General features: G+C 46.4%; 2 protein-coding genes across 16 annotated transcripts in view; both read right to left on the bottom strand.

Moving 5' to 3' along the window:
- The window catches only part of SCD5 (stearoyl-CoA desaturase 5), a 36,968-nt gene extending 23,758 nt beyond the window's left edge, over window positions 1-13,210 (bottom strand). The window contains exon 1 of the mRNA XM_069855672.1: window positions 13,063-13,210. Within this exon, the coding sequence (XP_069711773.1) occupies window positions 13,063-13,201 (139 nt within the window). The 5' untranslated portion in view covers window positions 13,202-13,210. The remainder of the gene's footprint in view (window positions 1-13,062) is intronic.
- Window positions 13,211-22,220: 9,010 nt separating this feature from the next.
- Window positions 22,221-25,140, bottom strand: part of SEC31A (SEC31 homolog A, COPII coat complex component) — a 46,485-nt gene continuing 43,565 nt past the window's right edge. For 14 of the 15 annotated variants that reach the window (XM_069855628.1, XM_069855630.1, XM_069855632.1 and 11 more), the window contains 2 exons: window positions 23,883-23,954; window positions 22,221-22,965 (listed from right to left, as the gene is read on the bottom strand). In XM_069855628.1, coding sequence (XP_069711729.1) covers window positions 22,786-22,965; window positions 23,883-23,954 — 252 coding nt within the window. In that variant the 3' untranslated portion in view covers window positions 22,221-22,785. The remainder of the gene's footprint in view (window positions 22,966-23,882; window positions 23,955-25,140) is intronic. The other variant, XM_069855638.1, reaches the window with a different exon arrangement.

Genomic DNA, 25,140 nt, shown 5'->3' with positions numbered 1-25,140 from the left:
GCGATTTTGAAGAGCAGCCACAGAGGTATCATCTTGCTGTTAGAAGGAAGGATGGAGATGTACTACATCAAGTGCCAGGAACCAGAGTAGGAACTTCCAGACCACCTCTGTCTCACCAGACCAACAACAGGAAAGAACACATGGGGGAAAGTGCTGGCCATTCCAAACGAGACAGATTACATGCCTTATGAGATCAGAAGAGTGGATCACCTAGCCCTTTTTCCCAGATGTAACAGAAGTTGTTATTCAGAGGAGAGAAAACAAAAAAGAACTAGCAAAATTAAAAAGTGAAAAAATACAGCACAGCCCAGTTACTGTTACACTAGCAGTGCATACACATTGGTGGACTGGAAATATGGCATTTTGCATAGAGTATGTGGAAAGTAATTACCAAGGCTGGATGCCATCCCTATTGTTCTTTCAAGAAGCATGACAGATCTTGGACCAAGATAGCTACCAAGGGTCAGGGCTTTGGTTTTACATCTTGTTCTGGGGATGTCAGACCCATTTACTCCTGCACTGGTGCAAAGCCCAGTGCAGAGAGCTCAAAACAAGCTACATAAACATTGCTCTCTCTTAGGACTGGGCATTATCACTGACAGCAATAGCCCAAACAGATTTTCCAGCTGCTGTTCCCGTGGCCTCAAGCCAGCAGGTAGGGGACGCCCAGCTGGGGCTGCCAGATCCCTCTTCATATGGCTGAGTGCTTCCTGTCTCTCCACAGCATCCCACCGAGCACAAGCCAGGAAAGAAAGCCAGGACTACAAACAATGAAACACAGACCAGAAAAATATCCAGTGTGCTCACCACAGTGAGAAACAGAAGAAATCTGCATACCCCAGCCAGAAAAACACACCCTGTTTGAACCTCTTGTCAGAGTCCATCTGATTTCTGGTTGCAGTTGTCTTTCTCCCATGCTCTGTGTCACAGACTCTGCCCATGGTCACTTCCTGCCAGTCTCCTGATGCAAAACCCTGCTCACAACTAACGGACAGTGTTATTTTGTATTTGCTCAGGAAGCTGTTCCCTGAACATTGTCTTTGGTTTTCAGTTGCTATTGTGGAAAAACCTGAGCTCTCCTACTGCTATCATTCTGATGACAGCTTCAGAAGCATACAGCACCCTAGTTCCGCTGGCGGTCTCGCTCTGGTTGATGCCATTCCCAATGCTGTGTAGCCTATGAGATCTGACACATTCCCAACCACATGTGGGAGTGCTTGAAATTACATTTGGCAAAGGCTTACATATTTTTGCACACATACTGTCTCTCCAGCAGTTCAAGAATCGGGAAGTAAGACTCCACAGATACAGGAGGGAGTAATTTCTTAAGAAGATACGAATTCTAGTGACATTAATGGCTGAGAAAGCACATCTTTTGCTGGGGAACTAAAAGTAACAAACACAAGGACTGTGTTTCACCTGTAGATATCTGTTACCTCTTCAAAAACAGGGCAGCTGAAGACAACTGCTGTTGCTTGATGAAGACATCTTGTGACATTAAACAATTTGGTGGAAATACTTTCTCCACACCTGAAGTAGTCAGCAAAGTCTCAGGCAAACCTCTGAGTGACAAAGCCTGACAAGTAATTTTCATCTCAGCATAAGCCATTTTTTTTAATCTCTATATACAAGGGACAACACGACTTATTTGTATGAGCAACTATTTGAGAATTAAAAATGACAGGGATGGACACGCAACATTTGTCCATTTCCACACCAGCATTTTACTTCCACTTATTCAGCCAGATCTAAAATTACTTGCTAGGGAATTTTAGTAATCAAACACATAAAACTCAACATCTTCCATTAGGCTACAAGAACTGCCTGAGAAATACAACCAGCAAGTTGCTCTGGCACAAAGCAAGCATTGCAAAGCTGACTGATCATCATAAATATGTAATACTTGTGCCTTACGGTTAGGATTCTTTCCTTTCTAAAAATTAAATTATATTTGCATAACCTGCATCTGCCTTTTCTTCCTCACTTGTGGGTTTTTGCTGTTACTCAGCGGCAGATTTAGGACTACGAATCACATCACCTAATCTGACCAAACCAGGGAAAGTATTTCAAGTTGAATGGTGCCTAACTCCATTACCACTGAAATTCAGGGAAGCACTACCATCTATTTCAATGGCTGCACCACCCTTGGTTCTTCTGAACACCTCAGAAATCCTTCAATTCACTACACAGACACAGACAGCATCAGAAGATTCTCACCTGCTTCAACACCAGGGGTCAGACCAGAAATGCAGGCAATAATTTCACAGTGCCTCATACTACAACACTTTGCAGTTTGTGACATATTTTCTTAAAATGCTATGTCTGCCCTCCTTGAAGGAAAGCTTTCCAACACCAAATTAAACCAATACTTGGTCTATCCAAACACCTAATTTAAAAACTCTGGCTGATGTCATGCACTGCATTGGCGGAAAGGCCAGAGTCAACATGTGGCATTATTTAACCTATATTACATACCAAGTCTACACATGTCTACTTCTGTCATCCTCTAGAGCAACCTTGGAGATCTCTTCCTTCACAGCAGAGATCTGAGAAGCAGTTACATAGCACTCAATCCACATCGTCCTACAAAAAAAGCCTCATTTCCTGACCTGAAGCTACATTTACTAAGGAGGGAGAATTTTTCCACCTTAGTTCCGAAATCGCTGCCAAGAAGAAATGCTGAATTAGTGCTCTGGCCCAGAGGGTCTCTGAGGAGGAAACACTTCTGTGACAGCAGACGAAGTCAATTGGCAAACCCACTGTTCGCTGAACCCTGCTTTTAAAGGCTGGCTTCAAAAGCACGTTGGGCTGGATTCAAGCTAGTAACTGAGAATTAAAAAGCAACAGTATGCAGCACCACCAGTTCCCTGAGCTGCCGGCTCACACAGAGGGGTATACATTCCTGTGAAGAACAAACATGTGAAATCTCAGGCCAGAAGTGGGTTAATCTAAAATTAGATCTACACATTCTCTAAGCTACTCTAAACTGAAACAAGAGAGAAAGAGATAAGAAGCAGCACATCAGAGGCAAAGGGAAACCATAGTTTTAGAGCTGCAGAGATGAGTTCAGATGAGGACCTTCTCCTGCCACTCTGTACCACAATGCAGGAGTTCCATGAAAAGCCATCTGTTGTGTCCTCTTGGCCCTGCCATCACCAGCTCATGAAATCCAGGCTATTTCTGCCTGGATGCACATGCCTGCATACGCATTTTCAGGAACATTCCCCAGAGCCAGCCCTTCTGGCTGAGTACACAAAAGACTTTATTCTGGTTGGAACAGCAGAAACTTTCACATTGACAGCTATAGCCAGGTGACATAAATAAAGCCAAAAGAGCAATGGAAATTGCAGCTGACAGCAAGTATTCCAGTGAATGCTAAAATTCCCCTAGGAAGCAAATTATGATCCCCTGAATTCCAGGCAACTAAAGATTGCCTTAAGTCACCGAACAGTTTGTATATATTTTTAGACCAAAAGAGAAGGCTGGACTATGCTCTGGTTTCTCTGAAATGTTTTATGCTTATGTCTAGCCTCTCAGCTCAGTCAAACCCTGCATCATCACAAAAACCATGGGCAAATTTCACTTCTCTTCCAGTGACCTCACTGCTGTCCTCAACCTGCAAGCCAGTTAGGGCTCTGGTGGATTTTAAGTACTCTATAAATCCCCAAAAACAATTAATGTTAATTTTGTCTCTTTTTGCAAGAGCAGAGCAAAGAAATTGTGTGGTTAAGTCATTAGCATGGCACTCTGAAGCCCTGCATTCAACAGGCAGTTCTACCTTAAGGAAGAAGGATTTATTTAGCACCTCTGCCCATCACCCTGTACACAGCTATGAGGGGAACAGCTTTCTTCCGCCACTCACACTGTGCATACTAGTAAGACCACTCAAAGCACAAAGCCAGGGAACAGCAGCTTCTCAGCTGTTAGAAACCATGATGTGCCATGCTACAGACTTAGGTAAACTGAAAGCTTCCGCCTTTTACAGTCTCTAGGCATGGGGCACAGGAAACAGCAGGGCTTAGCAGGGAGCAGTGCCCTTCTGAACTGTGGAGTCTCCAGGTATGATTCCCTGTGGAGGCAGCAGAACCTATGCCGCAGCTCACTGCTGAAAAGGATCCATTTCACAGGACAAACCCTGCTCCAACCCAATGCCCTCCCAGACTGTCCAGTGGCTGCCAAAGCAGAACTCTGATGGCTTTGACTTCAGAGTCTGGACCATGTCACTGCCCCTCTGTATCACTCCAACTTGCCCAGAAGTTTTGTGTCTGCTTCACTTGCATGCTGTCAGATCCCATACCTCTTCCTCCCCTTCCCAAAACCAAACAGAGCTCAGACAAAAATCTATTGCAAAAAATGGCTTGTCTGTCTTCTCTCCTTCCGACAGTTTGAGCCTCAGAGCTAGGCTGTAAGGGCTATACCACATTAAAATTAGAACGCACAAGCCTCTTGCATTCAGTCAAGAGCTATCAGGTTACAAGGTGGTTCCAGGGGAGAGGAAGACACCTTTGTCTCCAAGGCAGTGGCATGCAGGCTGATGTTATCAGCTCTCCAGAAGTACTCACCAGGTGACTGTTTACCTTGCTCCCTGAATGACTACTCACTGTGCCCCTCCAGCCCAAGCAGGCCTAACCTAGCTCAGCTCTGCTCCCACAGTGAGCTCTGGCCACGGGTAGAAGGCCCACATACCAGGTCTCTGCCTCCACCTACCCAGCAATGTTTTTTATATATTCACCACTGACACCTGTGTATACACTGCAAAAGGCATCCAGCTTTCATCTGCCTGCTGAATAGTTGTCAGGCAGCACACAAGTCTATCCCTCTTGATCAAAGGTTGGAGTCAATGCTAATGGAAAACAAGGAAATTCTATGACTCCTGCAAAGAGGTCTGGCCACACTTGCATGCCTTCCTCACTGCAGCCAAGTTCACCTGACTGCAGCAAGGGAATGAGCAGCTCAGAACAAAAATTATCATTTATGACAATCATTACAACTGATTAATTCAGTTGACTTATAAAGGTCCTCTTTTACACACCTACAGTCAAATTAATTCTGGAAATAAATCATAACTTCACAGTGCTGTCCAAAAAATTATTAAAAGGCAAACCACCTTTATATACCCTCAATCCCCTGACAAAATATAGAGTTTATGACATTTTCATAAGATATGTTGCAATTTTCAATCTGCATTATTATCCAGCATCCATACACTTCCTTTCTCCAGCACCCTGGTAGTGGCCTTGCCTGAAGGATAACTGAAAGAGAGCAACAGGCAGAAAGGAGGAGCTTAGGACTACTCTCCCTCCACCCCATATGATGCTAGGCCTCAGAGAACCTCTTTCTAGTCATTCTCACTAGGACCTGCTTTTGCTGTTCTGCCCAAGCACTTTCCTACATGAGCTGCAGCTCTTCTGCATCCCAATTTCTCCCCGTCCAAGGGCATGAAATAAGCATTGGAAATATCTTGGCTCACCCTGGCCTCTAGCTTCTCTTCAAGCTCTCAGGTGTCCAAGAGGGAAAAGTAAGCTTGAATGTCTACTCCAGCCTTGACTGCAGCAACTGCTGCTTAGAGCAGCGCGAACTCCTTTCAGGTGCCTTCTCCTTTGCTTCTGAAATGCCACATAAGGACCTGGGCAGAAGCTCCTTCACAGATTCAGCTGTGTGGCCATGATAGAAGACATCCTGTGAACTACTCCAGATGCAGAGGGCAGGATAGGAGCAGCCAAATACTGCAACTCCTTTGATTGACATAGCAGGAGTGGCTCAGAACATCATCTGAGAAGTCAGCAGCCAAAATTGGTCAAGATTGATCCCAACTTCAGTATTCCTCCAGAAATCCCCATTCGCCTGGTGCTGAGGTCCTTGCACAAGAGGGACGGAATCCAGGATTCCTGATGCCTCTAACAAACAAGCCTCCTCTCATAGCAGCTTTACTTTACTTAAAGCAGTGACTGTTATTGTTTTAGCTCTTCACTGGAGCAGCACATTTTACTGTTAGCCTACATGGTAAAAATAAAATCTGATTGCAAGAAGTTGCTTCGCTTCAACTATAACGTCAATATTAATTACAAGTGCAACAGTAATTGCAGGGAAGGAATGTAGTGTGGCAGTGATGAGGATGCATACCACATTCTGGTTGGTGAGCTGACATTTTCCAGCCCAGCCTCCCAAAGGAGAGAGCAATGCTTGCTTTTGCCTCCGACAGCAATCCCAGACAAGCAGGTCTATCTGGCTCACACTGCTCTTCCTGGTGGCTCACACTTTTCTTCCTGGAGAAGAGGTATCTGATCTGCCCCCAGCCCCTTAAGGCTTCCTTTCATGCTGACACAACTCTGACTGATGTGTTCCCTCTACTTGGAAAAAAGTTTGTCCCAAATCATTCATGGAAACTCCTCAGAGCCTGTATACTTCCATGCCCACCTCAACATGTAACCAAAGGCAAAAGTTAGAGCCACAAATCTCTGTTGCCTCCCCAGTGCCTGTCTGCATCAGCTCAGAAGCTGGCAGGCCAGGGCTGGAGGAAGCATCTCATGCTTTCACTGCCCTTGGCTGGGCTTCTGTGTGTTTGACACAGCCAGCTTTTGGCGTGCCAACAAACTTCCCCTGCTTTTTCTTCACAGGGCTCCTTCAGAGGGATGCTTCTCCCAGATCTCGGATGTCAGGTCCTAGAAGCTGACAAGCCCTGTCAAATTCAGCAGGAGTAGAGACAGGGATTCCTACCTTTGCTGGATCCAGTTCTTATCTTTGTCCTCATCACACAGGTCAAAGGGAAAGAGTATTTGAGGTTCTTCTGTTTCCCCTGGAGCATGGCTCAGGGCAGCAAAGAGCCCAGCAACCCAGTGTCTAAACACGAACAGCTACACTACTCATTCACTCATTCATTCACGCTGCCCAACTGCAAGAACTCATTAGGAGTTCCTTGAACCCATCTCCTAAGAACAGGACCAAAGGGCCATCAGATGCATCCAGGGCTCAGCACACACATGCTCTGTGTCCATACATTAATTTTTTTTCTCCGTTCATTTATTGTGTTCACATTGATCACATGCACACAAAAACAGAGAGAAACAAAACAAAGCACCACCAATGCACAGGGTATGAAATGAAGATAGGGAACAAAAATAGCTACTTACTGATGGGTGGTTACAAACCAAAGGTCATTTAATGAGCACCCCAAGCACTGAGCAACTCATGCAAAATGGAATAAAGGCACCTTAGCATAAGGCCTCACAGCTTTGCACGTTCGCCACATATACACAGGCTTAAGGTTTCTCTTTGTAACATTAGGGAGTTGTTCTGCCTTGTACTCCTCTCATTTCTCACAGGTAACTTTCCTCCGTAGTCCTTGATTTGTCACTTTGTAGTCTATCAATTTGTAGACCAGAATGCTCACATAGCTGTTTTCCATGGGAAAGTATAATAGTGTATGTAACTAATGATTGCTTGTTGCTAAAGGAGAATTGTCGAATCAGCTTGTTACACAATAGCTTGTTTCAGCTAAGTTAGGTATAAAGTGTGTTATGAACTTTGATTAAACGGCTTCACTTTGATCGCATTGATCACTGTGTGTTGTCCCATTTCTTCTGTCGCGACAACTTACAGCTAAAGAACATGAAGTTCACAGACAAGACCTTAAGGAATCATCTACAGCAACAGTTAAACAAGAGAGGAGTGAACACTGGGGAAGGAAAAACATTTGATGGCCACGAGTGTCCTCTACAGCAGAGTATCTCGGAGTGGGATCTGGAACAGGCCCAGAACCATTGTAATTTCTGTGTGTTGCTAGGTGGTGGGCACAGTCCTCATCTCTACAGTGGACAGCTCAGACCATTTCCAGATACAAAAGGCTAGTGAACAGCATGGTACAGCCACGCCACCCCCAGCTCTAGGGAACTTGTATTTTTTAAGGAGAGAAGTACTGTTTGAGAAAAGACATTGTTCCCATCAGAGATTATAGGAGTGCAGCTCTTGATGCTAGGGGAGAATGAACAAGCTTGACTATTAAGAGAGACAGCTGTAAAACTACGCTTTCAAATGGGACAGGGGAGTAAAAGTCTGCTCTGGAGACAAACAGGGCTATTCCCCAGTGCTGATGTGCACCTCAGAGATGGACCTTCAGAGGGTCCACCTCTTCTCTGCTCATCTAGTGAAACAGCTCCACCGTGCCTCACGACATGGATAGAAGGGCTGAGAAAGAGTTGATAATCTGAGTGCCCCTGAAGGGCACCACAGTAACATAAAGCACTAAAATGACAATTGGTTAATCTCTCTTGTCAAAGGGATCCAGGAAGCAGGATTTGTATCCAGACCCAAGCCTGGGAGCAACTTGCATTTTGGCAGGGATGCAGTTGAGCAGCACAGCTGTTCCAGCACTCAAGTGCAGGAGAAAGCTGTGTGTAAGCAAGGCATAGAGCCCATCAGGGCTGAATATGATCAATCCGGCATTCTCAAGAGCACTAAAATGTCTCCTAAACAGTGTTAAAATAACAGCAACAGGACTACCCTCCCATTAGAGCAAGGCCATTCTCCTTCTCAATCCGAGGCTCCAGGTAAGGCATATCAGCCTGTGAACAGACCAGGCTACCAGGCAGCTCTCGGAAACACATCCAGAAGATACAGAGTTTCTGCGTGGTCATGCCTGCGCATGTTTTTAAAGCTGTTAGTACTAGTAATACGTAGCAGCCTGAAAGAAAAGCTTTCAGAGCAGATAAACAGTTTAATCTTCTGTGGAGTTTATCTGTTTCCTATAATGCATTTGGTTACTCTAAGAGCTTCGCCACAAGCCCCCTGTGAAGGCTAAAAAGTATTTTTCCAAATAAACTCTGAGACTCTCACACATCATGTGATCCTCCAGAATGTGGTCTCTAAGAAAAAGAAGCTATCATGAATCCATAAAAAAACCCCAAACAAAAAAAAAAAGCCCCAACAGAACACAATCCAGCTTGTTAGCAGCAAAAATACTGGGCCATGCAGTGAAACATGCTGGTAATTTTCCCTCTACAAAATTTTAGAATCTTTTGCTTTGTTTTCCTAAGCCAAACAGATAACCTGGTTGGGACTGCAACAAGATGGATCTTCCTGGTTATGAAGCATCATTTAATGGCACGTCACAAACTTAATGGATGAGCTGCATACAGTTTCCTACCAAGTGGGCTGTGGAAGGAGGCGTGGCACATCCAGCCCAAAAAAGAGCATCAGCAAACCACATCCACATCCCCAGCACTACCTATCCACAAGGACTCTTCTTCCTGACTTCATTCCTGGGGAAACTGCATGCCTGGCCCAGCCAGCAGACCCATCACATCACTCCCTAACAGCAAGGTGCTTTCACCCTGCTTTGATTCCTGACGTCAGCCTGCAGAGACTGGTGATCCCTCCCCTCCAAACCTCTCTACAGAGGGTGCTAAGCACCAGGAGCCCAGAAACCTGCAGAACCAGGTGGTCTCTCAAAGACAGACCTAAAAGGAAAAGTCCACGTGCTAGCTGCCTGGGCTGCACCATGCTCAGGGCTTTGCAGGAAGGCCAGTGAATCCTGTCAAACCTGCTGGCTGTGCCCAGCAAGCCTACTAGTGGGACTGTGGGCAGACAAGACTCAAGGCACATTTCCTCAACAGTTCTCACCCCTTTTCAAGACTGGGAACTGAGTGCATGGATGTCCCAAAGCAGCAGCTGTCAGCTACTAAATGGCACAGATGTGGACAGCAAAGTGCCAGGAAGAGGGAGAGACCACATATCACAAGCTGCCTGGCTCTGGATCAGGAGGGAAAGGGCAAGGCAACAGGATATTCTCCACACACCCTTGCACCAAACCACAAGGCAGTTTGGAAAAGAGGTAGGAAAGAGGGCTCCCAGTGAGCACAGTCAGTCAGGCTGGCAAAGCAGAGGATGTTTCAAAGGCATAGGGCTGGCAAGATCTGCTGGTATGGCCACACAGCTGTCCAATGGGCACAGCCCAGGGCTGCTCAATGCCTCACACACATGATTTGCAGCCTCTCAGGTCAAGGCAGTTCCCAGCTCATGGAAAGTTTTGACATTAATAATTTTATTGGTTTGGTTCAGCTTGGACTGGAATCAAATTCCACAGAAGCACTGAGATGGCCCTGAAAGTCCATGTTTTAACCAGTTTATCTGTAACTTTCATTGAATCATAACCCAATTTTTCATGCCCCCTAAGCAAGATGGCTGCACCACCCAGAACACTGGTTGGGATCCTTTGTGCAACCCCAGTTCCACACAAGATGCAGGAAGCTGTAACACAGGCCTCAAAGCATTAGTGCAGAAGGTGATGGGAACAGGGGAGCACAGATAATCCTGAGTAAACAACTAGCCGAGCCTTTGCGTGACAGCAGTTTTCCACTGTTTATTATGTACAGCTGGACAAATGTCAATAAATTGCCAATGGAAATAAGCACTGCTGAGCAGGCAGTTTGGATTGTACAGCTGTTTTCTAGGTGGCATGGTGGTATTTCAGCTCTGCTTAGCAAGTGGTGGTGAATCAGCGATTTACTAACTGCCTTCTGGGGTGGGAAGGAAGAAAGCAAACCCTGCACAGAGGGAGGGAAGCACCTGGTCTGCTCCAGCCAAGAGCCCATTGAGACTTGAAAGTGTCAGGGGAGGAAACAGCAAAAAATCCAAGTAAACAGTAGTGAGTCACAGGAAGCTGCCACACCATGGAGGTCACACCCAGCACCAGTGAGCACTCTTTGCACCACTAAGCAGTGGTGGGGAGCACCAGACAGAGCAATGTAAGGGCCTGCACATCACTGGGAAGCTTCCCAAGTCGGAGGCAAGTTTGGGTAAAAGGAACAAAACCACAAACCACAGATGGATGCAATGATGGCTGCAGCTCCTCCATCTGCACCCTTCAGCATATGCACATCTCTGCACTACCCAACACTACACTCCTACCTGCCACCCAACTTCTATGCCATGCCAGCCCTGCTGCAAAGGCTGGCTGGCAGCCACCACCCACAGAAAAGCAGTCTCACAGCTGGTTTGCACAGAGACAGAGATGTGGAGAATGGGGGAGGGCAAGGGACATATCTGAACCACACTTCTTCCTTCCAACACAACTTTACTGGTTGCCTCTTTACAGAGGGAAGGGAGGTGGGTTTATTAACTTAGGCAGCAGCAACGCCCAGAGTCTCTCAGAGGGACTTCAGTCACAGGTCTCCAACGCGACAGCAAGCTACTCGTCTGACATACTCTGAAGATCTTGTACTTTCACCTTGCCTCCCACCTCTGAGGTGGGCAGACTCCACAGCAGATATTTGCAAAAGTGGCATGCAGTGTCCAGAAGTCTAGGACTGCTGAAGCCAACACACTCACTCTCTGCTGTGGAGCCCTGTTAAAACCACAGAGCAAACTCCTGTACAAACTTTGTGGTCTGCTTTAGGGTGGCCGTTAAAAATAACAAAGTCAAGAAATGGGAGGCTCTCACTTTCAAAAAGAAAGGCGTTAAGTGGCAAAGTCACTGAGACCTGTTTATTATTTAGCATCTATTTAATTTCAGCTAGGAGAAAAATACCTTGGAGGATGGAGGGCTGAAACTGGTAACTCAATGCTTCGACTCCAGCCTTAGGGAGCTTTGTAATTTAAGACGCAGTGAAATAAGAGATGATTTTAATGTGTCTTATTGAAAAGGCAAAACAGAAAAAAGAAAGCCTACCTGCCCACATGCTATGGGACCTAAAAGGGCTGAAAGCAGACCACAGGCTGTGTGTTCTGGCCATGCATCTCCCGGAGGGTCTCTTGGTCTCCCTAGCCATTAAGCCACAGCTGAGGTGAACTATGAAATCAGCCTGAACGCAGCCAGGAGGGGAGAGGAGTTAGCACTCGCAGAAGACAACCAAGCGAAACACAACCACCCTCCAAACCTTTTCTGGTCAAGAGGGAGCCAGGTAACAGTTTGTGCAAACCAGGCAGCCAAACACCAGGACCCCAGAAACAGTTTCCCAATTGGGAACTTGCCAGAGGATGGTAATTAACAGAAGGGTTTACTTTCCCAACTGCTAACAGCAATGGTGGTTATTTCTACGGGTTTAGAACAGACTAAACATTAAACTCCAAACCAGTGGAAAACAGATATAGAATTCCTTAAACAGAATAAATAAACCAGATTTCTTAAGTATTTGGCTAGGACTTTTTGAGAGCCACTTCAACAGTACTAACGGCAGCCTAACAACCCAAATTCCCTGGCTGAATTCCTTGTAGCAGAGATCCTTCGTTCTTCTATTTGTATCCAAGAGTCCCAGACCACTGCATTCCTCATTCACTTAAAATCTCTCTTACACAAAACATTGCACTAGCTATAAGTAGCATTCAAGTTGTTATCCTCTTGGCCACCCACACTAACACGACTACGTACACAATTCTGCCTGGTGAAGGATGGTGCTGACATCCACCATCTAAGTCTCAAAAACCTCGCACGATACTGAAGTGCTTCAGTGTAGTTCTTTTCCTAGCACTGTTCTGAGGAGAAAAGAGGACCTTGCAATACGATGGAAGGACTCTACATTTCATGCTCTTTCTCCCAAATGGAATCCTCAGCTTTTCACGGCTAGAAAGAACACAGATGCAGCAAGCCACCTCACCTCACCTCAGAAAGCACAGCTGGGCTTCTTTTCTCCTTGCCAGCGTCTTACAGCTCCTCCTTGAATTTTAAATCTTCGCTAATGAGACATATCATCTTGCCCGAGAGACAAAGGATGGGGAGATTTTCTACTCTCAACTGGAGCAGAATGGCGCAGGTGCTAGTAGAGTAACAAGATGAAGCGGCAAAGGGAAGACAAACGCGTTCTCCGTAACACTCTTAAACCGAAACATCAGCTGTTAGACTATTCGGTTTTATTTTTTTTTTTTAAACCAAAAACCCTCATAAATGTCACCGGAGGGAGAGCGCCCCCCGTTTCTACGGCAACCGCGGTGCCGCCATCCCCGGGGCGCGAGGAACAAAAGCGGCGGCGCGGGAGAAGCGACCCGCGGCCACGCCAACGCGGGGACGCGCGCCCGAACGACCCGCGGCCGCTCCCCCCGCCGCGGCCGCCCGAAGCCGCCCCCACTCACCCCAAAGCAGGGTGAGGAGCTGCGCCCGCGGAACCAGGCTGAGCGCGTAGACGGCGCCCAGGTGCAGCAGCGCCATCAGCACCACGTTGCGCCAAACGATGGCCTGCACGCCGCTCACCGCCCTCCGGGGCCCGGCCATGTCGCCAGGGGCGGCGACGACCCCTGCGCAGCGCGGCCGGGGGGGCGGCTCGGGAGCGGCCGGGGCGCGCCGCCGCGCAGCGCCCGCACCGCGCGGGGCGGGGCCGCGCGCGCAGAGCGACAGCCGCTGCCCGCTGCCCGCTGCCCGCCCCCGCGCCGGGGGGCGCCGTGCCGGGGATGCGGCTCTGCGGGGCGGGCGGCGCCGGCGGGGGCCTCGCCCGTGTCGGAGGGGCGGCCCGTGTACGGGGCGGGGCAGGCGGCGGCTCGTCGCGACCCGTGAGGCGTGTCCACCCACCGCGGAACGGGGAGGACGTTCCGCGAGCAGTGTGTGGGGTGTTTAAGTCGTTAGGTGTGAACCGCGTGCCACGTCCGGATAAAACTGCCTGTAATGAGTTTCGTTTAGTTTCGAGCGTCTCTCGGAGGACAGGAGGGAAAAGAGGGAGAGGCACAGGCGTGTCGGCGGTCCTCCGCCCTGGCTGAAGCTGGCTCTTCCACGATTTATAGCCCACAACGTCTTTTGTCGCCGTGCCGGGATCGCAGAAGAGGATGATTTAACTCGCACTGTGTTTTCCTGCTCTGACTTTCTCCAGGTGCCCCAGCTCAACTGTTAGACTAAGTTCAAGTGTACCTACTATCAGTTTAATCTGTGATACTAACTGTCATTTTAGCACTCTGCCGTATGATTTTGGAGGTGGGCAGGAGGGATGGCTCTGCCCTTTAACGACTTTTCCAGCTCTCAGTGCCTGAAGCAGAAAGAAGCCCCTGTACGTTACACGCTGGTTGGTCCCCGGTTGTTGCAGGCAGCATAGGGAGGAGGAGCACAGTGCGCAGCCCAAGCTCTCCTCCACACACCGCAGCTTGTGCAGGTACGCTGTCCTGAGTTTTTAATGGAGGAAGGTCAGGGCTTGCAGTGGGTGAAATGGAAGTGCTACTGGGCAGCAAGGAAATACGGAGACTGGGGAGCATGTCTGTTTGGAAAGACAGTTTAAAAGTATTTGTCCTCACCTGGCTTCTGCAGGCTCTTAAAGCGTGGTGTGGGATAGATGTTGGTCTTGCATGCTCACACAGGTGCAAATGGCACTGAAACCTAGCAGCTGCCTTCCACAAGCATTCCTGGTGGCCACGGGCCAAGTGTCTTCTCCTAAGTGTCAGGGGACAGGACAAGAGGTAATGGTCTCAAGCTCTGTCAGGGGAGCTTCAGGCTGGACATCATAAAAAAAAAAATCATCAAAAGGGTCATTGGACACTGGAACAGGCTGCACAGGGAGGTGGTTGAGTCACCTTCCCTGGAGGTGTTTAAAAGACAGGTGGATAAGGTGCTGAGGGGCATCACTTAGTGATTGATAGGAATGGTTGGACTCGATGATCCTGTGGGTATTTTGCAACCTAGTGATTCTGTGATTTTGCCACCCTAGCAAAGGCAAACACACATGGAAACTGCTTTTCCAGATTTCCAACTAATTTGAGTCACTGATGAATGCATCTGTGAAGGCTCTCTCTGCCACCAGTGTGTATTAGTGCAATGTTAGCTTTGCACACAATACTGTTAAGTTTCATATCCTACTTTTATCTCCAGTACATAGCAATTTGCTTATACAGTAGCCAACACAGCATGGAAAGCAGGTGAATGAAGATGACATGACAAATGCTCTGTAGTGGCCAGATGTCCTCTAGGTGCAGCGGGGGCTGATGCTTAGGGTAACAGTGTCCGGTAACTTTCATGAAGAAGGCCTGTGTCCTAGCAAAGCCAGTTTCATGCAGAGAAAGTTTGTCAAATGCAGCAGCAAAGCTGGAGGAGGGACACTGTCCTGTACCCAGCACATATGGGACCAGAGGAGTCTCTGCTGCTTATGCAGTTGGTGGTCTCCGTAAAGGAGCAGATGGAGCCCAAGCCATGCAAAAGTCTCCCCTTTGACAGTGCTGTTGCACAGTGTCATTACTGTTCCACTGACCCAAGAAGTCACCACTCGGGCAGCAGTGCTTCAGTGACAGCATCAGCATTTGTTCCAGGATTGCTGCAGTGGGCAGCAGCACATTTTGGGATTTGATGCTGTGAGAACATCTCTCTTTTAACAAGCAACCTGGTTAGATCATGATGTCAGAACTACATGCCACAAAGTGAGATCTGGACTGCTGGGCTAAGATCTTGCTAGTACCGAGATTCAGCCTGGCCTCAGACACCTCAATGGGATGCTCAGCATCCCCTGCAAGGAGGCAGTTGGCGGCAGTTGGTGGCAGATGTCAGATGTTTGGCCATAATAAGCCTGTTTTTCCCTCTGGCCATGAGCCATGTTTGACTCTAGACATGCTGCGTTGTCTTTGCAGTGGATGCTTAACACTGCTCGGAACAGTGAAAGTGTGCAGAGCCATACAGGATTGTAGATATGATGGGGAGAACAGGGGAAGGAAATATCAGACCCAGGGGCTCCTTTTTTCCCCTCTCAGAGTCTCCATCCAGGCTAATGACATGGTGGGGTTTGTTGCTGCTGAAGCAAAGGACCAGCATGGTGATTGTTGGAACATTTTACAGAGAACAAGGCCTGGATGCTGTGAGATTGTTTAATACTGAACAACTCTAACAACGCCTTGAAACAGAGAGCCGAAAGATAAACAGGGGCCAGTTGGGAGGAAGGTAGTGGCTACTTCTGTGGGAACAAGCATCGGCTGAAAGAAAAACAATTAAAGAGAACTGTCAACATAGTTAAGTTTAGTATAACTTGGTTTCTTAGCATGTGCAGTAGTTTAGCCAATAATATATTAGTAATAGCCGTATGGACAGCTACCTTTAGCCAATAATACACTGTAGATACCCTTGTGGGCACCCAGTTATGTAACCGAAAAGGGTGTATGAAGAAACAGCTAAGCTCAATAAAGTGAACACTCGCTGATCACATTGATCTCTGCATTTTGATTCCATGCTCCTGTCAACAGGTGATGAGGGTGAGAGTGAAGCTTAGGAGAGCTTTCAGGAATATGGAGAGTGGTGCCACTGCTCTGCATGTTGTCTCTGCCATGCTTCCAAAATCATGCCCCTTCCCCTCCATAGTTTTGGGGTAAAATAGTTATGACAGTCAGACCCCCTCTGTTCTCTCTCAATAGCCCAGTCAGTCTAGCATATGCTCTGTTCTGGGCAGAGAAAACATGGTTATTGAACAGTAAATCCACATCCCCAATCTGTATGTTGGGGAACTATGTCATCCAAAAGGCACAACACAGAACATCTGATGTGAACATTGCACAGCCTAGAAATGCTGCAGTTATTAAAAGACAATCTCCAACATTCATGTGTAATGCTGACCTTGGATTTCTGCCAGTAAAATCAAGGTAAATCTGTTACAGAGTTTTACAAGCAGAAATAGGTTTTCATTAAAATACTTAGATGTTCTGCCCATAGCCAGCCTGCTCTGCAGTACTGCCCCTGTTACATCTCCATCTATTTGCCTCTGCCCTTTCCCATAAACAGCCCTACTGGTGATTTTCCCTAGTGGTGATAGCCGAAGTAGCAGGATACGTCCTTGTGTCAGCTGCTGTTGAACAACACTCACACTGCCACAGATTACTTCCTTCCATCCTGTTTTCTTATAACGATGCAGGATTATAAGAAGGGGGCACAAAGAGGAGTAGCTTGGCTGGTGTTAATGCCATGGTTCTTCACACTCAGATCAAAATTAGGCCATTTGGGGTCAAATTCTTTTACCAGCTTTATTGCCTTCTGTAAACAAAGACAGCCATTTGCATTTATCAGATGGGTGGCTAATTGCTTGGTATTCTTGAATATATGAACAGGTGGCAGCATAACTGATTAACTATTATTCTTCTTCTCAGCTGCTCTCAGGGGAGAAGCAGATTTTTGCATTAATTCCTGTTACTTACTTGGGAACGTAGTTTTCTGGTCCTGAGATCCTAAGGGTGGCCAAGGTGGAGGACAGCCTTCCTTTCATCCAGGAAAGCAAGATTACTCCATTGCTGATGCACAGTGTCCAGGTTGGTAATGCAACATCACCTTACCCAAAGATACTACCAAAACCCCCTGATGTAGTGGTCTCATTTTAGACCACTTCCGTTTCCAGACCAAGCTTATCCATGGCCTCCTTATATCACATTTGTTCTCTTGCTAACACTGCTCTTTAGTTCCAATCAACCTGATTCCATTGTGGTCTTCACTAGATGAACAACAAGCATGGTTTATTTAGTCTCTTCCCATTAAGTAAGCATGTCCCTCACATCTGCGTGCCTCTCTTGGCATCTGCCTTTACATGGAAGGAAGTCTCGTGAAGGATTGTGCAATGCCATTAAACATTCCTTGGCTTTTACAAAGCCACATCATACAGAGGAGCTGTCCCTAGCTAATCATCTCAGGTCCTGCTGTTGTTCTTATTCCCAGCTTACAAGTTTCCAAGTTACAGCAATGCTTTTTGCCCACAACCCTGAACACTGCACATACCAGAAGGCATCCAGCACTGCTCCTGCTATTACTCTCCAGTTGTTACCGCCCAGACCAGCCAGCTTCACAAACAAAGCGTGGACTGTCTGCATGTCCCTCACAAGTGCTGCTTGCCACCACTCCTGCTTCTTGTCCAGGAGTACTCCCAAAAACACTCAGTAAGACCAGCTTCTGAATTTCCCTTCTAGTCTTCTCACAGCACCTCCCATCTACCAGTTTAGTCCTGAAGTACAGAGATTCTCTTTTGCTTTCCTTTCTGTGCTGAACACTGTATCACAGAAACATCAGGCCAGCCCAGCACACCTGCTTTTCACCCTAATGAATTGGGGTTTTTTTCATTCCCATTTATCTTTGAATGCATTTCTTCTTTTAAGATTTGTTATTTCCCACCTTGAATCTATAGGCAAGTGTCTGTATTTCTTTGCCCAGTTTGCTCTGAGGCATGAATACTGAAGTTCACTGCAGCAGTCTGCTGAGAACCTGGGGTGTTAAGCTGTGTGAATTCTGCTTTTGCTGCAGACATCTGTGCTTCTGTACAGCCCCTTTCTTCCTGCCTTCCCCATTACCAGGGCCCAAGCTTTTCAGTCTAAGCTTGCAGTAAGTGGTCCCAGTGAGGAGATGTACAGCTTCCTGAACTGTTATCCATGTCAGGAGGTGTTGTGAAGTATTTACTAGATACTCTGTTCCCAATAAGGAACAATAAGGAGGTAATAAGGAGGTAAGCTGGTAACCTGAACGTTTTTCACAGAATCACTAGGTTGGAAAAGACCTCCAGGATCATCGAGTCCAGCCATTCCCATCAACCACTAAACCATGTCCCTGAGCATCTCATCCACCTGACGTTTTAATACCTCCAGGGACAGTGACTCAACCACCTCCCTGGGCAGCCTGTTCCAGTGTCCAATGACCCTTCTGATGAAAAATTTTTCCTGATGTCAAGCCTGAACCTCCCCTGGTGGATCTTGAGGCCATTCTCCCTTATCCTGTCCCCTGGCATTTGGGAGAAGAGGCCAACTCCCTCCTCTCCACAACCTCCTTTCAGGTAGTTATAGAAAGCAATGAGATCTCCCCTCAGCCTCCTCTTCTCCAGGCTAAACAACCCCAGCTCTCTCAGCTGTTCCTCGTAAGACCTGTTCTCCAGCCCCCTCACCAGCTTTGTTGCTCTTCTCTGGACTCGTTCCAGAGCCTCAACATCCTTCTTGCGGTGACGGGCCCAGAAACGAACACAGGATTCAAGGAGTGGTCTCACCAGTGCCGAGTACAGGATGAGAATAACCTCCCTGGACCTGCTGGTCACGCCGTTTCTGATACAAGCCAAGATGCCATTGGCCTTCTTGGCCACCTGGGCACACTGCTGGCTCATGTTCAGCTGGCTGTCAACCAACACCCTCAGGTCTGTCTCCTCCTGGCAGCTTTCTAGACACTCTTCCCCTAGTCTGTAGCACTGCATAGGGTTGTTGTGCCCCAAGTGCAGGACCCAGCATTAGGCCTTGTTAACCCTCATGCCATTGGTCTCAGCCCAGTGGTCCAGCCTGTTCAGATCCCTTTGGAGATCCTCCCTACCCTCCAGCAGATCAACACTTCCTCCCAGCTTAGTGTCATCATCTGCAAACTTACTTAGGGTGCATTCGACCCCCTCATCCAGGATAAAGACATTGAACAGGGTTGGACCCAGCACTGAGCCCTGGGGGACACCACTTATGACCGGCCTCCAGCTGAATTTAACTCCATTTACCACAACTCTCTGGGCCTGGCCATCCAACCAGTTTTCACCCAGGAGAGTGTGCGCCTGTCTGGGCCAGTGGTAGAGTTTCCTAGGCAGAATGCTGTGAGAAACTCTGTCAAAGGCTTTACTGAAGTCCAGGAAGACCACATCCACAGCCTTTCCCTCATCCAGTAGTCAAGTCACTTTGTCATAGAAGGAGATCAGGTTAGTCTGGCAAGACCTGCCTTTTGTGAACCCATGTTGACTGGGCCTGATCACCCGGTTCTCTTGCATGTGCTTCATGATAGCACTCAAGATCACCTGTTCCATGACTTTCCTCAGCACTGAGGTCAGACTGACAGGCCTGGAGTTCCCTGGATCCTCCCTGCGACCCTTCTTGTAGATGGGCACAGTATCAGCCAGCCTCCAGTCAAGTGGAACTTCCCCAGTCAGCCAGGACTGCTGGAAGATGATGGAAGGCGGTTTGGCCAGCACATCTGCCAGCTCCTTCAATACCCTTGGGTGGATCCCATCTGGCCCCATAGACTTGTGTGTATCTAGCTGGGCAAGCAAGTCTCTAACCACTTCCTCTTGGATCATGGGAGCTTTGTTCTGCTCCTCTAGCTCCTGGGTATATACACACAGGGAACAACTTTCCTTGCTATGGAAGACTGAGGCAAAGAAGGCATTAAGTACCTCATCCTTGCCCTCATCCTTTGTCATAGTTGTTCCCTTTGCATCCAATAAGGACTGAATATTCTCCCTGGTTCTCCTTCTACTGTTAATGTATCTATATAAAGATTTTTTATCTTTCACAGACTTGGCTAATCTGATCTCTGGCTGGGCTTTAGCCCTCCTGATTTTTCCTCTGCATGATCTCACTTCCTCCCTGTAGTCCACCCAAGACACCTGTCCCTTCTTCCAAAACTCATAGACATTCCTCTTCTTTTTGATATCCACCCACATTTCCCTGCTCAACCAAGCTGCTTTTTAGCCCAACAGCCCATTTTCTGGAACATGCGGATGGCTTGCTCCTGAGCTCCCAGGATTTTCTTCTTGAGGAGTACCCAGCCCTCTTGGGCTCCCTTGCCCTTAAGGACTGTCTCCCATGGGACTTTGCCAACCAGCCTTCTGAACAGTCCAAAGTCTGCCCTCTGGAAGTTTAATGTGACTGTTCTGCTAATCCTCCTCTTCATCTCACCTAGAACTGAAAAACCTATCATCTCATGATCACTTTGCCCCAGGCGTCCTCCAACCATCACATCCCCGACAAGGCCTTCCCTGTTCACAAACAGCAGGTCCAGGAGCGTGCTTTCCCTAGTCAGCTCACTCACCAATTGTGTGAGGAACTTGTCATCCACACACTCCAAGAACCTCCTAGACTGCTTCCGCTCTACTGTATTGGCCCTCCAGCAGACAGATGGAAGATTGAAGTCTCCTACAAGGACAAGAGCTACCCATCTTGAGACTTCTTCCTATTGTTTGTAGAGGAGCGTATCAGCTTCCTTTTCCTGTCTGGGTGGTCTATAACAGACTTCCATCATGATATCTCATTATGGGCTCCTCAGCTTTTTACCCACAGGTACTCAACCCTGTCATCACCATAATTGAGCTTGAGGGTATCAAAGCACTCTCTAACATAGAGAGCTACCTCTCCTACCTTTCCTGTCCCACCTAAAGAGTTTATATCCTACCACAGCAGCACTCCAGTTATAGGACTCATCCCACCACATTTCCATGATGACAACTACGTTGTAGTCTCCTTGCCCTACTCTAGCTTCCAATTCTTCCTACTTATTGCCCATGCTGCTTGCATTGGTGTAAATGCAGTTCAGCTGAGCTGTTATTCCCTCAGCTCTCATAAAGGGAATAGTATTCATTCCCAAATTACTGGTACTTGGATTTTCTAACCCATCAGTGCCAATTACATGTTTTCCATCATAGATGTATTTGGCCCCACTCGCTCCGAGTTGATATACTGGAGGTCCTTGTCAGTACACCATCTCTCAGGCACTGGAACGCCTCTTCCCCAAGAATGTTCTTCCAGAGGTGGACTATTTCCTTATTAACCAGAGCTTCTGGCAGCATTAAAATACTTCATATTTTTATGTGATCAAGCCAACACCTAAGCCTGCTGGCCAAGGTGTTTTTATTAAGGGCATGGATGAATAAAGGATACTTGCAAACCTTCCAAGTGACAAAAGGCAGAATACAATCTACTTGTAACGTTGCTTAGAAAGCTATAACCTAGATGAAGGGGAAGAAAACTGAGTAATTGCTGATGCTTTATGCTCACCAGTTATAAAAGCTTATGAAGTCAGAAAATGCTGGAAAGGAAATAAAATTAAGCTCTATTTTATCAGAGGAATGGAACTGTTTTGCCTGACAAATCTGTAACTTGTGATCAGTTTAAGTCACAGAAGTCAGTAATGATTTTCCATTGTTAGTCATAGTATTTCTTGCCACATCTACATTCCACAGGCACCAATATTTTAGGTAGTTCAGGCAAAACCGCTCAGTTTCACAGCACAGCACACCCTCCCAGTGGTAAGCAGCACAGCACAGGCAGGAGTCTCCAGGTTCAGAGGACTCCAAGAAACAATTTGTACCTTGTTTACACACTAAGTATCTGTGCCTCTGTATGAGTGGCTTAAACCACTTAATATTTCTACCCTTATCTTTTAAAAATACACACAGATGTATTCTGAATGCTTGATAAACCTTTTCTTGAAACGCAAAGTATAGAGCTTGGTATAGAGCTTCTAGTGATAAGCACAGAGAAAACAATATCCTCAAACCTAGGAAGCAATAGAAAACTGATCCACTGTACTCAGGGTTCAAAATTTCTAAGGTGCAGTTCATAAAGACACATTTTAATAAATTAACATTTATTGAAAATATCACATTAGCTTTTATTTTGCTTTATTCTGCTGCAATGCATGATCAAACCATTTAACATGTAAATTGTAACAACAGAACTGCAAGCAGCTTCATAAAATAAAAGACAAAATACACTTGTAATATGATCAGACTCTTCAATCTGGTGGATGAAGAACAGTGGGGTGGAAGGGGTTTTAAGGTCTGATACACGGCCTATGCTGTCATTTTAACACACAGACCTGGTTTTAAAAGCCACTGTTTAGCAGTATAACATGCATCTGAAAACTGACAATATGGGGCATCATCCATTAAATATACTATTTGTAGACAAGAATCATTAGGGATGGGTAAAGGATTAAAATAAACAGAAAAGCACCAGGGCTCTACAGCCCTCCTAGAATGAAGTATTTTGCAGGGAGAGTGCAATGAGATTTGTCAGTGCTCTACTGAGACATGCCGTAAGGGTTAGCAATTTGGTCCATTTCCTACATGTTTGCTGTAGAAATGCATTTCTTTGGAAAAGCAACCATCAAGGCTTTCCAAATGCAGGGTTACTTCAGACACCCAGCTTATTGGCCTGGGTGAGGACAACTTTCAGAACAGGCATGAAAGCAGAGGTCTCACTGAAGTTGCTGGTGCTGACTATGTGCGTGTGGATGTTCAGTCCTTCCTGGTAGTTGCAAGTTTCAATGCTCTTCACAATGTTGTGCAAACCACTAATGATGGTTGGAGAGAGCTACAAGGAAGCAACACAAGGCAAGTCAGCAGAAAATAGAAGCAGTGCATATGCTAGTGCTAGAAAAACAGAAATTCCGAGTGCAACATTTGGCCCTCAGGAATGTAGAGCAGTTAGTTCCTTTCTTTAAAGATAGCCATCTTCTAAGCTGCACCATGCTGGAAAAAGTCACTGGAAAGCCTAATAGCAGTCTTCAACCAGAACATACCTTCTCTGCAGCACTGCAAAGCTGGCAAGCACTCACTGCCAGCACCCGGATGCAGTTTCCTGAGGTAGAAGACGTGATGTGATGGACTGTGCCACATGAAAAACTTACTTAGGGGTACAGTTAATTCCTCAGCAAAGACAGCCTGACCATGACCATTCTAATCCTAAGGTGCTAAGAGATCGAAGTCCTGTTCTCTATTCTACCACAGACCTTCTGGAAAGCTTTGGAAAAATTATCAGCTCTTCAAAAGTACTTGTACCTCTGTCTTCAAGTGAAGTCAGAAAGCCTCCAACATCTGAGGTTTTTTTGACTCCAAGTTGTGTCTCTCACTTCCCTGGGAGCAGGGGATCTCGCTGTATGTTGGCTCACTCTGCCCAGCAGATGAGGACAGGGGCCCCTCCTGGTCCATTCGCCCAGTGTCTACTGCAAGGAGCACTGCTCCTTGGCTCACTGCAGTGCCAGCACAGCACCATAAAACACATGACAACCTTAAAACACTGTAAAGACTGCACAGGCACTTGGTGCTAAATGCTCTACCTAGTCCATTTCTGGGAAATGCGTGGAAACATATAATAAATGGATTTGAAGTATGTTTCTAAATGAAGAACAAACACCCGCTACATATTGCAGAGGATTCCACACCACTGATGAAGCTCTTGGCCATACCAGCAATATTTGATGGGGGTAAAAAATGTAAACCAGAACTTACTGTCTGTTCTCTAAGTTTGTCATATAGAAACTCCAGGCGTTTATTTGCATCATCTAGTTTCCTCTTGGTTTGCTGTAAGAGAAATAAACACATTGAAACAGTGATTTTAAGAACACCATACTGATTTGATATCGCTGCAAAGAGGTCCACGAATAACATGAAATTTATTTCTCAACATTTTCCCAAGACATCATTTTAACTCTTTGCTGTTTACTTTTCTCCCCTGATTTTGCTAGGAAGACCACATGATGTGACTAGTTCTCCACGTGCAACCACTCTAGTTAGTGACAGAAAATAGTTTACTGCAGAGGAGCACCCAAAAGCCACTGGTATAGCTAGTACAGAAAGTGACAGAACTGCGTTGCAGCACAAGTTTTTTTCCTACAGTTTACTGACAAAGCATAATGATAGGTGAATAAAGTTATTACTGGAATCAGTAATTCAGTAACGAGCTTAAAGGCACATACAGTCACTGAAGTTTAAATCTAAATACAACTTGGTCATAATTTATGGCAAATCCAAATTACATTTTATATGATGCGATTAGAAAAACCAGGAGTTACTAAGTGTTTACTGCCAGCAGAAAAAATAATATTCTAACCCAAACTCCCAAATTATCCTTACAGATCCTTTGTGCTTCCATGATTTTATATAGCGTAAAGCACTCCCCAATATATCTGGAATTATTTTGTCACCAAAGGCTCTTAAAACAACCCCAGTATATTCCACTTGGTGCATCACATCAGCTGCTGGAGGAAAGCATTTTTATCCACTTCTTTCTTTTTTTTTTTAAAAACAAAAAAAAAACAGCTACAAAACTAAGATTTTAATCCATGATAATAAAGCATCAAGATTATAATTACAGAAGCACAAAAAAGAAGGTGGTCACTAGCAGTAGAAATGGCATCAGTACACAAGAGTAATGGAACCTCCCCCTAAATCAGTATGCACATTAATCCATCTTCACTTAGAATAATTCCATTTTCCCTGGCACCAAGAAGTTTCCCTGGATTAAACAGCTGCCCAGAGAGATACTACACAAAGCCTATGGGAATGCTCTAGCTCAGGGGTAAAGGCAGGCTGGTGGCTTCCTGCTGTGCTACAAATTAGGGAAAGCTGTTTGGATGGCAAAGGGCATAAAGGAGAACACAGCATGTGGATCTTTGAGCCATGCATGGAAAACTCTTCAGCAGCAGTTATGCTGTCAAAGAACTGAGACAAGTAAGGAAAAAGTATCCCAGGAGGAGCAGATAAGACA

The sequence above is a fragment of the Phaenicophaeus curvirostris genome, chromosome 4, assembly GCF_032191515.1.
Source record: "Phaenicophaeus curvirostris isolate KB17595 chromosome 4, BPBGC_Pcur_1.0, whole genome shotgun sequence".
NCBI lineage: Eukaryota > Metazoa > Chordata > Aves > Cuculiformes > Cuculidae > Phaenicophaeus > Phaenicophaeus curvirostris.
This window is presented reverse-complemented; position numbering and strand designations above follow the sequence as displayed.